Source organism: Mya arenaria, chromosome 3 (assembly GCF_026914265.1).
Source record: "Mya arenaria isolate MELC-2E11 chromosome 3, ASM2691426v1".
Lineage (NCBI taxonomy): Eukaryota > Metazoa > Mollusca > Bivalvia > Myida > Myidae > Mya > Mya arenaria.
The window spans coordinates 91,033,540-91,048,368 of record NC_069124.1 but is presented as its reverse complement, the minus strand read 5'-3'; the positions used below and the strand labels follow the sequence as shown (position 1 = coordinate 91,048,368).

Sequence of the window (14,829 nt, the reverse complement as noted above, 5' to 3'; positions counted from 1 at the left end):
ATTTTTTTTTTCTTACTATTTGAGAACATATTCTTCAATTAGTTATTTTTGAAATTGCCATTAGATGTGGCCCACGAACCAATTGTGTCTATATGGAGGGAGTATATCTCTTTTGCGGGTCGCCGATAAATACCAAGGAAATTAAATTAAAACTGAAAGCATGTTCAGAGGAATTACCAGCATAGCAATCATTTAGCTGTGCGCGCACCGGGCCATTCACTTACAGCACATTGCCAACTGTTTTTGACTGCCAGGCTTATGAGCGATAGAAATAGATATCGGTATTTCCGAAAACAGCAGCACATGTATATGAGCACACACACACACTGTAAAGAAATATAGGAACGAGTTCACCATGAGTATTCCCCAGAAAAAATGTTTGATTGTGTTATACGAAGGACGTGTATTCTCGCAGTGACTAAGAGGAAACATGGGATGGATTGTGTGGTCTCTGTTCCTTTCAGCATGTAAGTTCCGCCTTTATTATTTTATGTTATAACCTGTTTTATGTTGCGATAAACTCTTCAATGGTTTGCTTTATTATAGAGGAAATTTCATAATGAGCATTCCAGCTTTCATTCCTGTCTGTAAAATATCTTAAAGGTATTCTTTACTGTGGTGTGGTCTTGTATGACTATCATTCTCAACAATTAGCATTGGCTTGGCGTTTTTTATCAAATACTTAGTTGGTCTGTGTTCGTTGGTCTATTCGTATTGCCATTAATTCAAATACCTGGTACATGGTATCACTTTAAGCGTCAACCCTTAGTTTGAAAACCTATCTAGCCATCTTTAAGAAGGCAAACGAAAAAGAGCGATTGAGTGACATCCTATGTTGAATATAGACACAATTTAGAGCCTCCGTAGTCCAGTCTTGACCTTTCTCAATTTACGATAGACTTCAACTGCAAAATAAGGTCAATTTAACTAGAACTCGTATATAATATATACACGTGTGTTAATCATGGGAATCACACCGAATGAATCATTTTCAAATACCAGGAACTCCAGTACAAATTATGAAGCACGTTGTTGACACTAGTGTTCAGTTATCGAAATAGGAGAATAAGAATATCGGCAAGATCCGGTTGATCATATATATTATGGGGGTTTCAAAGTTTTCATCGGGAACTCGCCCAAAAGCTTTCCGTCCGCGGACGCTAAACCTAGAAACAATTTGGTATGACCTTAATACAAATCATTTGACATTACCTAACCGTATACAGTGAGTTTGGTTTGTTGTCACCAAGCCGGACAACTTGGGTTTCCTCTGAGAACTCTGAAGTAGTTCAAGTCCCCCACAACGCAAGACCACACTTTTGCGTAACATTGTGCCATCAGGCGAGAGTGATTAATATAATTTTGTGATAATTTGATTCACAATCGTTGTTAAATATATAAGTTTAAACTATACTTATCAAGCATGTACAGTGAGTGTCCCAGTGGAACCACAAACCAGTTGCCTAAACTCCGCCGCCACCGGAATCAATATGGAAATTGCCAGTTGTTTCCACATAGACCAGGCCGAGAGTCATTACAAAGTAGACTCGATTACAACATGTCAGTCCTGGAGATACATTTAAATGATCATCTTGACATTTTCATTGTCCGTAATTGCATGCTGACTGATTGATTGACTGGTGGAATTCTAACTATTGCAACATCTAGTAATCGCTTTCAATGCTTTTTTAATCCTTTGAAGACTATTATGTTGGACTGTTCTTCATGGGTATTAATATCCGTGGCATTGATGACTCATGACCGCAGATCGTTTTAGAACTGAGGGTATTGGGAACAATATCATATGAGATTTATTCAATAACAATGCTATTTTTCCAAACCGAGCCGGTAATTAAAATGATAAAGCAAACAATCTGCAGTAATGCACCAAGACAAACAGCAGCAATACAGATCAGACCAAGATAAGTGAGATCATATGGCGGCCTGTGCTGTTGATTGCAGGTGTTGTTTCCGGCGGCCCGGAGCCCATGTTGGAGACAAGCCTGATTTCCATCAGCACCGTGCAGGGAACCAACGTCATCCTGCCCTGCAACATCAGGGACATGGACACAGTCAACTTCAGAGTAGGCTGCATTTTTTCTCTTAGTTCTATTTACATTCTATGGCCATTGTTGTTATCAAAGTGTATGCCCTTGCTATTCTAGTTGTACACTTTTTTATTATCAATGTCATGATATTGTGACTACATGAAGACTTGTAGACTGGGCGGGGAGTAAGACCACTAACTCAATGCGTGCCGAATACTCAAGCAGTTGCTATCCGAATCCTGCTTAATAAATTTAAATATTAGCTCTAAGCTATCTCCTTAATCCAGCTTTCAGCTATTTCCTCAATCCTTAATTATCATGTATGTAATTTATGTATTTGCTCAATGTACTTATATACAATGAATATTGTTCAAACCAACTATTACTTGTGAACCGTAAGCTGTCCATTTTTGAGTTCCCTGAACCGGAGACAGATGCACATATGCATACTTATTATAGTCCGGACGCGAAGTAGACTAAATTTAATTGTATTGACGACGTGCATGTTCATGAACATGCATTTGCAACCAGAAAACAGTTGAGGTCAACCATGAGGACATATTTGAATATCAAAAGACGGAAACGTGCTTTTCTTCTTATAGAATAAGCACCATCTCCCCCTGCCTGTACGGTTAATTCCACCTTCGTGTATGTTGTTACACCATCTCCCCGTTTACGGTTAATACCACCTTCATGTATTGTTACACCATCTCCCCCAACCTGTACGAGTAAAACCACTTTCGTGTATGTTGTTACACCATCTCCCCGTGTACGGTTAATACCACCTTCATGTATTGTTACACCATCTCCCCCAACCTGTACGAGTAAAACCACTTTCGTGTGTGTTGTTACACCATCTCCCCCAGCCTGTACGGTTAATACCACCTTCGTCTATGTTGTTACACCATCTCCCCCAACCTTTACGGGTAATACCACCTTCGTCTTTGTTGTTACACCATCTCCCCCAGCCTGTACGGGTACTACCACCTTCGTCTATGTTGTTACACCATCTCCCCAACCTGTACGGGTAATACCACCTTCGTCTATGTTGTTACACCATCTCCCCAACCTGTACGGTTAATACCACCTTCGTCTATGTTGTTACACCATCTCCCCCAACCTATACGGGTAATACCACCTTCGTCTATGTTGTTACACCATCTCCCCCAACCTATACGGGTACTACCACCTTCGTCTATGTTGTTACACCATCTCCCCAACCTGTACGGTTAATACCACCTTCGTCTATGTTGTTACACCATCTCCCCAACCTGTACGGTTAATACCACCTTCGTCTATGTTGTTACACCATCTCCCCAACCTGTACGGTTAATACCACCTTCGTCTATGTTGTTACACCATCTCCCCCACTCTGTACGGGTAATACCACCTTCGTCTATGTTGTTACACCATCTCCCCAACCTGTACGGGTACTACCACCTTCGTCTATGTTGTTACACCATCTCCCCAACCTGTACGGGTACTACCACCTTCGTCTATGTTGTTACACCATCTCCCCAACCTGTACGGGTACTACCACCTTCGTCTATGTTGTAAAACCATCTCCCCCAACCTGTACGGGTAATACCACCTTCGTCTATGTTGTTACACCATCTCCCCTAACCTTTACGGTTAATATCACCATCGTATATGTTTTAACACCATCTCCCCCAGCCTGTACGGGTAATACCACCTTCGTCTATGTTGTTACACCGTCTCCCCCAGCCTGTACGGTTAATACCACCATCGTATATGTTTTAACACCATCTCCCCCAGCCTGTACGGGTAATACCACATTCTTCTATTTTGTTACACCATCTCCCCCAACCTGTACGGGTAATACCACCTTCGTGACCAGGGGCGTAGCTGGAACCCGATTTGAAGTACTCCCATTTTTAGCGGGGGGTTCGGGGGTCCTCCCCCTGATTTTTATTATTTGCTCGTGCGATTTGGTGGCATTTGACGCATATCTGGTAACTTGAAATGCAAGTTTTAAGTTAATAATAACTGAAGGAAAAAAGGAAAACTGCAAGATCGAGCAATACATATTCAAAACATATTTATACTTGGTGGAGATGCCTCCCTCCGAATATATAGGATACACAGATGAACAAGTTGCATTAAGGACAAATATCACATATAGTTTGATTTGAACATAGAAAACATCACAAGCAAATAATACACAAACGTATACATAGTTTAACTTATGGATTTTTTTCCCATTCTGAAACAGTTTTACACAACAACACACGTTTAAACTTTGAACACTAACGCCAGCCGACGGTCTTTTCTACGTGCAAAAACATCCACTACGTGCTCAGCGTTGATATCTCGCTCTTGATAAATGTTAAGAAGCCCAAGCCCTGAAAGCCTCTTGGTGGTCATCGTGTTGCGGAGGTACGTATTGACTCTCCTCATCGTGGAGAAGGACCGCTCTGCCGTAGCTGTGGAAACGGGCATGCACATCAACACCATCATGCAAAGTCTTATGTTTGGATATGATGCCTGAGTGGCCAATCGCAAAGATGTTTCCAGGTCTGGATACTCAGCTGGGGATGTTGTGGTCCATTTAGCAATCCATCTTTTACACTCCCGGACAAACGTCTCCTCGTCACACTCTAAGTCTGGACTGTACTCTGCAAAAATCTCTGCGGCCCTGGCAGGTGTCAGTTCAGTAGCCTATAACAAAACAAACATGACCCACTTTATAATTAAACAATAAAATAAGCAATTGCTTTAAAGAAAAACGTTTTGGTACACACACTTTGTTTTTTACGGAACAATAATGTTAATGATGTGTTATTTAACTATACATGTATAACATTACGCAATTTCAAGTATTTTCATTAATAACACATATTTTATTTCATCAAAAAAGGATGATTTCGTCGGCAGAAGATATTGTGCAGTAAATCTCCCATGCGGTTTAAGCAGGCGGGTTGTTAACTCAACAACTAGGTGGTCAATGAAAGGAAGGAACATGTTGACCTTCCAGTATTCTGTGGGTGCCGCCGCTGGTGCGTTAGGCCTGTTTGCCTGTCACCCCGCGCATCGAGGAATGGACAGCTCCACCCCAATGTCTCTTGCTAGTGACATAGCCTTTTCGTACAGGTTGTCCCATACTGTTGGATCGTTGCGTTCAGACTGAAATGATATTTGATAGTGACGTAACAATAAACAACGCATTAGTAAAGCGCACGGCAACGTCCATCTTTCTTTTTGTAAGTCAAAAGATGGGAAAAACATTTAATAACATATGACTGCAAATATGTTCAATTCATATGTACACACACAAGTATGAATTGTTTCTGTAAACATATATACACGCTATGAAATTAGTGCACTGTTAATGAGTGACGGGTCTAGGAAAATATACATGGCCATTTACGCCGATGAAAAGTATAACTATAGTCCCACCCAAAGTAAGATCAAGTACACTGGTACATATTGACTTACATATGATTTTGTCGGTTAACCGAGGCGTGATTAACACTATTCTATAACTTTTCTGTTATAACGAAATGAATTCATCCCACAACTAGCTGTTAGGAAAATGAATTAAATAACAAACCTCTAACATAGCGACAACAACACGTGCTTCTTCTGTTGCCTCCAGTAAATCACACGTCTTCTTCTGGAAGAGTTTCGACAGGTGTACGAGCCCTGACAACGCATGTTCGACAGCCACTAGGGTAGTGATGAACTCGAGGTTCTGATAGAGCGACTGTATCCCGCGGCTTTGCTGTCACCATAGTCGCTAGCGAGTTCGTCCAAGGAACTTACAACAACTCTGGAAATTCATGACACAATTAAATCAATGTTTCGAGAATGGTTTGTGAGCGAATAATATGAACATCGAAAGCCTTCTATTCAGACGTACATTATTTTAAATAAAAAAGTGATAAGATAACAGACTAAGAAATATCACATAATTAGGAAAAAATACAATAAACACTTTGAAGATAATTGATTTAGAGCATTTAGGCATTGTATAATTTAAGTATGTTTACTCAAGATTACCCAAATGAACATAGGAAAGTGTGCAAAGCATCCGCCCTAGCTGCCCAGCGGGTCTCGCACAGAGATTGCAGTTCAGTGCGCTTACCCATCTCGACACGGGCAACTTCATCGTTGTCAAGGTTTTCCTGGAAGCGTAGGAGGCGTTTAGCGGAGTAGTTAAAAGCAAACGCTATTTGTTGTACGGTAGCCATCATGTTCCTTGCATATATTTCTTTTGATGCGTGGATAATAGCCAGGTTGAGGCAGTGGGCTTTGCAGTGGGTGTACACAGCACCAGGAATACGCTGTTGGATCCTTGCCTGTACGCCTCTTCGGACACCGGACATATTGGCAGCGCCATCATATCCCTGGCCACGCATTTTGTTTACGTCAACACCCGCCAGTTCAAGATCTGCTAAGAAGGCATTGGCCAACGTCTCGCTTGTAGCTGATTCGCACTCAGCGAACCCCAAAAAATCTCGCGTAAATCAGCTCCGTCGAAGTATCTAAGGCACATGGCCATCTGTTCCATAGTGCTGGCATCAGTTGCCTCGTCAGCCATAAACCCGAAGCAGGGTGCGCTGTTGCACTTTGACACGATACTGTCTGCGATTTGTTTTCCACAAATGGAAATAAACTCATTTTGTATATCGGGGCTAAGGTACATAGATCTTGGATCTCCGTGTTCTAGATGCTCTTTTAATATGGGATCCTGCTTGGCCTGAAAGCTCAATAGGGCCTGAAAATTTCCCTTATCGCCTTCATGCCCCCTCAAGGCAATGTTCTGTTTCCCACAGAACACTATCGCTTCTGTTATACTAACAAGGATCTTTCTGTTCTTTTCAACGACCACATTGTATTGGGATGACATGCTACAAAGTATGTCTTTTTTCGCCCTTCATTATTGCTAAGAAATGATCTGCTTTTTTTGTGGGCAAAAGGTTGTCGGAGACGCCATTTTTGTTTGTTTAAAATTCGCGCTGTTTAAAACTTGACTTGACGTGATAAAGACGGGAGGTAACTATGATTGATCATAGTTATAATACGTAAAAGTAAAGCTAAGATGTTTACCGTGTTTAAGATTTCTTGTTTAAAGTGTGCTTGGAACATCGTAGTAAAGGATACTATGTACAGTTACTACCGATATGTATGACATTTAACATTTAACTTTTATAATGCCGAGCTGGATTGGTTTCAAATTCGCCTGTACCCCCTTAGGGTTCAAGTTTTACACCGGATTTAGGCCATTTAGAATTTTCATTTTTCAAAATCGAAGTACTCCCGGGAGTATGGGAGTATGTCTGGCTACGCGCCTGTCGTCTATGTTGTTACACCATCTCCCCCACTCTGTACTGGTAATACCACCTTCGTCTATGTTGTTACTCCATCTCCCCAACCTGTACGGGTAATACCACCTTCGTCTATGTTGTTACACCATCTCCCCAACCTGTACGGGTAATACCACCTTCGTCTATGTTGTTACACCATCTCCCCCACTCTGTACGGGTAATACCACCTTCGTCTATGTTGTTACTCCATCTCCCCAACCTGTACGGGTAATACCACCTTCGTCTATGTTGTTACACCATCTCCCCCAGCCTGTACGGGTTATACCACCTTCGTCTATGTTGTTACACCATCTCCCCAACCTGTACGGGTAATACCACCTTCGTCTATGTTGTTACTCCATCTCCCCCAGCCTGTACTGGTAATACCACCTTCGTCTATGTTGTTACACAATCTCCCCCACTCTGTACTGGTAATACCACCTTCGTCTATGTTGTTACTCCATCTCCCCCAGCCTGTACGGGTAATACCACCTTCGTCTATGTTGTTACACCATCTCCCCCAGCCTGTACGGGTAATACCACCTTCGTCTATGTTGTTACACCATCTCCCCAACCTGTACGGGTAATACCACCTTCGTCTATGTTGTTACTCCATCTCCCCCACTCTGTACTGGTAATACCACCTTCGTCTATGTTGTTACACCATCTCCCCCACTCTGTACGGGTAATACCACCTTCGTCTATGTTGTTACACCATCTCCCCCACTCTGTACGGGTAATACCACCTTCGTCTATGCTGTTACTCCATCTCCCCCAGCCTGTACGGGTTATACCAACTTCGTCTATGTTGTTACTCCATCTCCCCCAGCCTGTACTGGTAATACCACCTTCGTCTATGTTGTTACACCATCTCCCCCACTCTGCACTGGTAATACCACCTTCGTCTATGTTGTTACTCCATCTCCCCCAGCCTGTACGGGTAATACCACCTTCGTCTATGTTGTTACACCATCTCCCCCAGCCTGTACGGGTAATATCACCTTCGTCTATGTTGTTACTCCATCTCCCCCAGCCTGTACGGGTTATACCACCTTCGTCTATGTTGTTACACCATCTCCCCCAACATATACGGGTAATACCACCTTCGTCTATGTTGTTACACCATCTCCCCCAGCCTGTACGGGTAATACCACCTTCGTCTATGTTGTTACACCATCTCCCCCACTCTGTACGGGTACTACCACCTTCGTCTATGTTGTTACACCATCTCCCCCAGCCTGTACGGGTACTACCACCTTCGTCTATGTTGTTACACCATCTCCCCAACCTGTACGGGTAATACCACCTTCGTCTATGTTGTTACACCATCTCCCCCAGCCTGTACGGGTAATACCACCTTCGTCTATGTTGTTACACCATCTCCCCAACCTGTACGGGTAATACCACCTTCGTCTATGTTGTTACTCCATCTCCCCCACTCTGTACTGGTAATACCACCTTCGTCTATGTTGTTACACCATCTCCCCCACTCTGTACGGGTAATACCACCTTCGTCTATGTTGTTACACCATCTCCCCCACTCTGTACGGGTAATACCACCTTCGTCTATGCTGTTACTCCATCTCCCCCAGCCTGTACGGGTTATACCAACTTCGTCTATGTTGTTACTCCATCTCCCCCAGCCTGTACTGGTAATACCACCTTCGTCTATGTTGTTACACCATCTCCCCCACTCTGTACTGGTAATACCACCTTCGTCTATGTTGTTACTCCATCTCCCCCAGCCTGTACGGGTAATACCACCTTCGTCTATGTTGTTACACCATCTCCCCCAGCCTGTACGGGTAATATCACCTTCGTCTATGTTGTTACTCCATCTCCCCCAGCCTGTACGGGTTATACCACCTTCGTCTATGTTGTTACACCATCTCCCCCAACCTATACGGGTAATACCACCTTCGTCTATGTTGTTACACCATCTCCCCCAGCCTGTACGTGTAATACCACCTTCGTCTATGTTGTTACACCATCTCCCCCACTCTGTACGGGTAATACCACCTTCGTCTATGCTGTTACTCCATCTCCCCCAGCCTGTACGGGTTATACCAACTTCGTCTATGTTGTTACTCCATCTCCCCCAGCCTGTACGGGTTATACCACCTTCGTCTATGTTGTTACACCATCTCCCTCAACCTGTACGGGTAGTACCACCTTCGTCTATGTTGTTACACCATCTCCCCCACTCTGTACGGGTAATACCACCTTCGTCTATGCTGTTACACCATCTCCCCCACTCTGTACGGGTAATACCACCTTCGTCTATGTTGTTACACCATCTCCCCCAACCTGTACGGGTAATACCACCTTCGTCTATGTTGTTACACCATCTCCCCCACTCTGTACGGGTAATACCACCTTCGTCTATGCTGTTACTCCATCTCCCCCAGCCTGTACGGGTTATACCAACTTCGTCTATGTTGTTACTCCATCTCCCCTAACCTATACGGGTAATACCACCTTCGTCTATGTTGTTACACCATCTCCCCCAACCTATACGGGTAATACCACCTTCGTCTATGTTGTTACACCATCTCCCCCACTCTGTACGGGTAATACCACCTTCGTCTATGTTGTTACTCCATCTCCCCAACCTGTACGGGTACTACCACCTTCGTCTATGTTGTTACACCATCTCCCCCAGCCTGTACGGGTAATACCACCTTCGTCTATGTTGTTACACCATCTCCCCCACTCTGTACGGGTAATACCACCTTCGTCTATGTTGTTACTCCATCTCCCCAACCTGTACGGGTAATACCACCTTCGTCTATGTTGTTACTCCATCTCCCCAACCTGTACGGGTAATACCACCTTCGTCTATGCTGTTACTCCATCTCCCCCAGCCTGTACGGGTTATACCAACTTCGTCTATGTTGTTACTCCATCTCCCCTAACCTATACGGGTAATACCACCTTCGTCTATGTTGTTACACCATCTCCCCCAACCTATACGGGTAATACCACCTTCGTCTATGTTGTTACACCATCTCCCCCACTCTGTACGGGTAATACCACCTTCGTCTATGTTGTTACTCCATCTCCCCAACCTGTACGGGTAATACCACCTTCGTCTATGTTGTTACACCATCTCCCCCAGCCTGTACGGGTTATACCACCTTCGTCTATGTTGTTACTCCATCTCCCCCAACCTATACGGGTAATACCACCTTCGTCTATGTTGTTACACCATCTCCCCCAACCTATACGGGTAATACCACCTTCGTCTATGTTGTAACAACACCTCCCCAACCTGTACGGTTAATACCACCCTCGTGTATGTTGTTACACCATCTCCCCCAACCTGTACGGGTAATACCGCCTTCGTCTTTGTTGTTACACCATCTCCCCCAGCCTGTACGGGTAATACCACCTTCGTCTTTGTTGTTACACCATCTCCTCCAACCTGTACGGGTAATACCACCTTCGTCTATGTTGTTACACCATCTCCCCCAGCCTGTACGGGTAATACCACCTTCGTTATGTTGTTACACCATCTCCCCCAACCTGTACGGGTAATACCACCTTCGTCTATGTTGTTACACCATCTCCCCCAGCCTGTACGGGTACTACCACCTTCGTCTATGTTGTTACACCGTCTCCCCCAGCCTGTACGGGTACTACCACCTTCTTCCATGTTGTTACAGGTACTCTGGGTGGCACCGGGCGGCTCGATAATAAGCTTGAATAACAGAATGCTTATCAGTGACCGGCGGTTCCGGTTGACCCAGCCCTACTCCGGGGCCTGGAACATGCAGCTGCACGGGGCCCGTAGTGAGGACAGCGGGACGTACTCTTGCCAGCTTAACACTGTCCCCGTACAAACCAAGAAAGTCAACCTCCATGTCCAAGGTTCGCTTGAATGTTTGTAAAGTTTATTTAAAGTTTATTTATTGAGTTATATTAGATTAAAAATGAAGAATTAGGATTCGTCGTGACAATAATATAATATTAGGACAACTGATACAGCTGTCTTAAATTATTCTTAATGTGTTCAGCATTGAATATCAAAAAAACAAAAACAATTCAAGCGACTTACTTGACGTAGCCTCATCGATTTAATTTCGTTTTATTATCAACAGTTCCTGCGCGGATCAGCTATTCGGGAAATGTCGACGTCAAAGTGGGCGATGCATTGACGTTAACGTGCAACGTAACCGGAGATCCGCGGCCAAATATTACATGGTTTAAGGATGGAACAGGCAAGCTAGCTATTCGCAAAATATGAAGATCACGAGAAAATAAAATATGAAATAACATATATAAAAATGTTAATTTTGCAACTTCCATATGTTATTGAAACGTTTACTTATATAATGATACATGGTTGACAATGGCTTTTGGTTGATAATTGCCCCAGAGAAAGGAATAATTGCCCGAGGGCTTTTTCGGTTGCCTTTGGGAAACTTATACAATGTTTAATAATTGTCTACTGCACTTAGATAATTCTTTCCCGTCTTGTAGAATTACCTGACTTCCGGTCTGAGCGGCTGGTAAAGCCTGGAATTATGCGGTCGGACGAAGGAGTGTATAGCTGCAAGGCGACGAACGGTGTCATGGCGCCCGCTCGGGAAGATATGATCGTGAATATACTTTGTATGAATGACTTATCATGACATCGCGGTTATAAATGCTGCAATGAAAAGAAACTAGTATCATATATATGTGATGATTGTAACACTATTATTAATAAGAATATATAACCAGGTAATCCAAAACCATTATAGCGACATTTAGTATATATCAGTACTGTCTAGTGTTCTAACTTTAATAGCGACGGTGAAAGGGGCTTTGGTGTTGATCCCAACAAAAGGCACATGGAAGTTCGTGAAATCGGATACATGTATAAGTACTTCCATGAACATACACTTTAGTTAAACGTTAAATTGTAAAGTTGTCATGTGTCTTCAGTTGCCCCGGAAGTTCATGTTCCGAATGCGCGGATCGCCCAGTACAAGAATAAGGATGTGTCCCTGGAGTGCGAGGTGACCGCGCGGCCTCCAGCCACAGTAACGTGGCACCACCAAAGCACGCCCCTCGACTCCAACTGGAAATACCACATAGAGGTATAGGCCCATAACGCAACAAAACACGGCGACACTCTTGTTTATCCACCGATGAAACGAATGCATGCGTTACCATTATCAAATACCGGCTATAGTTCTGTGCTTTTAGAAAATCCTCTCTCATCCCGTGCCGGCACGTAATACGGTTGATTTGCCAAAAAACAAAACAGTTACATGTATTCAAATAATCTTTAGCCGTAGTTTAGTGTACGTAAATAATTTCTTCTTGTGTTTCAGTCGTTCACGGCGGGCGGTACGGTGATCCACACGTTGACGGTGCGCCAGCTGCAGAAGTTCGACTTCGGCGACTACATTTGCTTCGCCGCAAACACCGCCGGCACTTTCACACAGGTCATAAAAGTCTCTGGTACGTCTTGATCGACGAAAACAGTACCTTTATGCATAAAGTGAAAACATCGCATTTTGAAATGTACTGAACATAGCATAATGTTTTCACAATATTTTTTTCGGTAAATCTAATTTACTTATTATTCTATTATATTAAATTGCTTTTCAGAACTTGTAAGAACGATACCAACACCTTCTATAACAACGACAGACAGCCCGACAACCAAGACTTCAATGTTCACGCCTTCCCGACGACCTCCAAAATCGACTACGTTATGGCGGACAATAACCTTCTCAACCGCCATATCTAAACCTTCAAACGCACGGACTGAAAAACCAATAGTCAACACACCAGACATTGCATCAGGTTACGAACAATATTTAAATCGAGATGCTCGAATTCTTCTCTTTTTATAAATGTTAACATGCTAGAGCAATCCAGTTCAGTTCGTGCTAATTTAAAAGCTCGTTCCTTTCTTAATGAATCCCTCAATCGTAAATTATGAAAATCGTAATCTCATTTACATTTGATTGTTTTAGAAAACATGTTCACAAGTATCAATTAATTTTTTCCAGGCAAAATAACGAGTAATGATGCCGGGTCGAAAAGTGGTTGCAACAGTTTTGTACCTCGTCTGTGGTCAAGCCATCTATTTTTCTGGACGTTATATTATGTATGGTCTTTCAGCCCCAGAACCTTATGGAATTTAACAGCTGTTCTTACCTAAGCATATTATCAATTATAATTGCCAAATATTCATATTCAATGTAAATCCGCGATATTTATATTGTTTTAGGAGTCTTTACATATTAATACCCGTTCATGTGTTTATGGTTTTTATGAAAATAATAAAACTGTCCAATTAATTATTACCAGCGTTCGTTATTCTTTTGTGTTGTTTTAAAGTAATAACGGACTTAACGAAGCGAAAGCAATATCATATAATCGATAATCGTACCGTTTTACTGACGATAAGTGTGTGTGTGTATCACGTGCTTCAAAAATACTTATTTAACTTTCGCCCTCCCCCGACTTTAAAATTGTTCAATTGTTGTTGTTGTTTTTTATGTCAATATCGAAAACTACAACAGAATGCAACATTTTAGATTTGAAAAAGGCAGATTTAAGGGGGTGGGGTGGGTGCGAACCCTTAATCAACATTAAAACCATTTATCATTATTTACAGATTTGGGGAAGGGGTCACGTGTCACAAGTTGCGCTCATGACGGATACGTCACACGTCCCCTATAAACCGGAATCCTTGATCCTTACCGGATCAGCGTGATAATGAAACCTTGTACAATGTGTGTATGCATACAACTGTATGTGTATATGGGCTGTAGGCGTCCATTCAATAAATGTTTGAATCTTTTTGAATTTCGTGGTACATTCTGAAAGGAAGGAAATACATATCATATTCTTTTACGGAAATACTTTTTGGTGCGTCAAAGCCAACTTAGATATCTCCACGGGGAACCTGAAGTTATAACATGTAAATATGAAATGGGGTTTGATTCGGACGCCAAGAAAAGTCATGTTCGATATCTAGTTCTCCTTCCAAATAGTTACAGTTCACACTCTGGTGGGTCGTCGTACCGTGATAAAAGTAACTTGCGTGCTCAAACCAATAACGTCTTGAGTGGGTAAAATATATATATTCACAGTGCAGATAAAAGCATTACGGAAGACTTATCGGAGCTGTATGGCTGTTGAGTCCTGAAGCCCAAGAAATCCTTGATCCATTGTTGAGAGGTGCCCCGTATACCGTAGAAGTCTAATTTACGAAGAAGGCGGAGATGAGGAACCTTTTCAAACGCCTTAGAGAAATCTAAAAGTATCATCAGTTTGTTCTTTGTTGTCGTTGTTTTTGCCAGGTCTTCAATGGTAAGTATCAGCTGTGTTTCGCAAGATCTTTGTTTCGGTGGAAACCATGTTGGGCATTTATCATGTGAAGAATGTTGTGATGTTCGAGATGTTTATGATGGTGCTGAAGGGGATATGCTCTAAATGTTTGCAGGTTA

General features: G+C 42.8%; 1 protein-coding gene across 1 annotated transcript; it reads left to right on the top strand.

Annotated features, from left to right (window-relative positions):
• Positions 1-176: 176 nt before the first annotated feature.
• Positions 177-13,680, top strand: LOC128228572 (lachesin-like). The gene is made up of 9 exons (XM_052939954.1): positions 177-467; positions 1,963-2,084; positions 11,041-11,245; positions 11,476-11,595; positions 11,858-11,989; positions 12,305-12,459; positions 12,697-12,826; positions 12,977-13,174; positions 13,384-13,680. Exons 1-9 carry the CDS (start codon positions 431-433, stop codon positions 13,533-13,535), a joined length of 1,251 nt encoding a protein of 416 aa, XP_052795914.1. The 5' UTR covers positions 177-430; the 3' UTR covers positions 13,536-13,680.
• Positions 13,681-14,829: the final 1,149 nt, after the last annotated feature.

Coding starts and splice junctions, on each gene's coding strand:
- LOC128228572 (XM_052939954.1), top strand. CDS start 431: ATGGGATGGATTGTGTGGTCTCTGTTCCTTTCAGCAT. Junction 11,990..12,304: donor TATGATCGTGAATATACTTT/GTATGAATGACT, acceptor ATGTGTCTTCAG/TTGCCCCGGAAGTTCATGTT. Junction 12,827..12,976: donor ACAGGTCATAAAAGTCTCTG/GTACGTCTTGAT, acceptor ATTGCTTTTCAG/AACTTGTAAGAACGATACCA.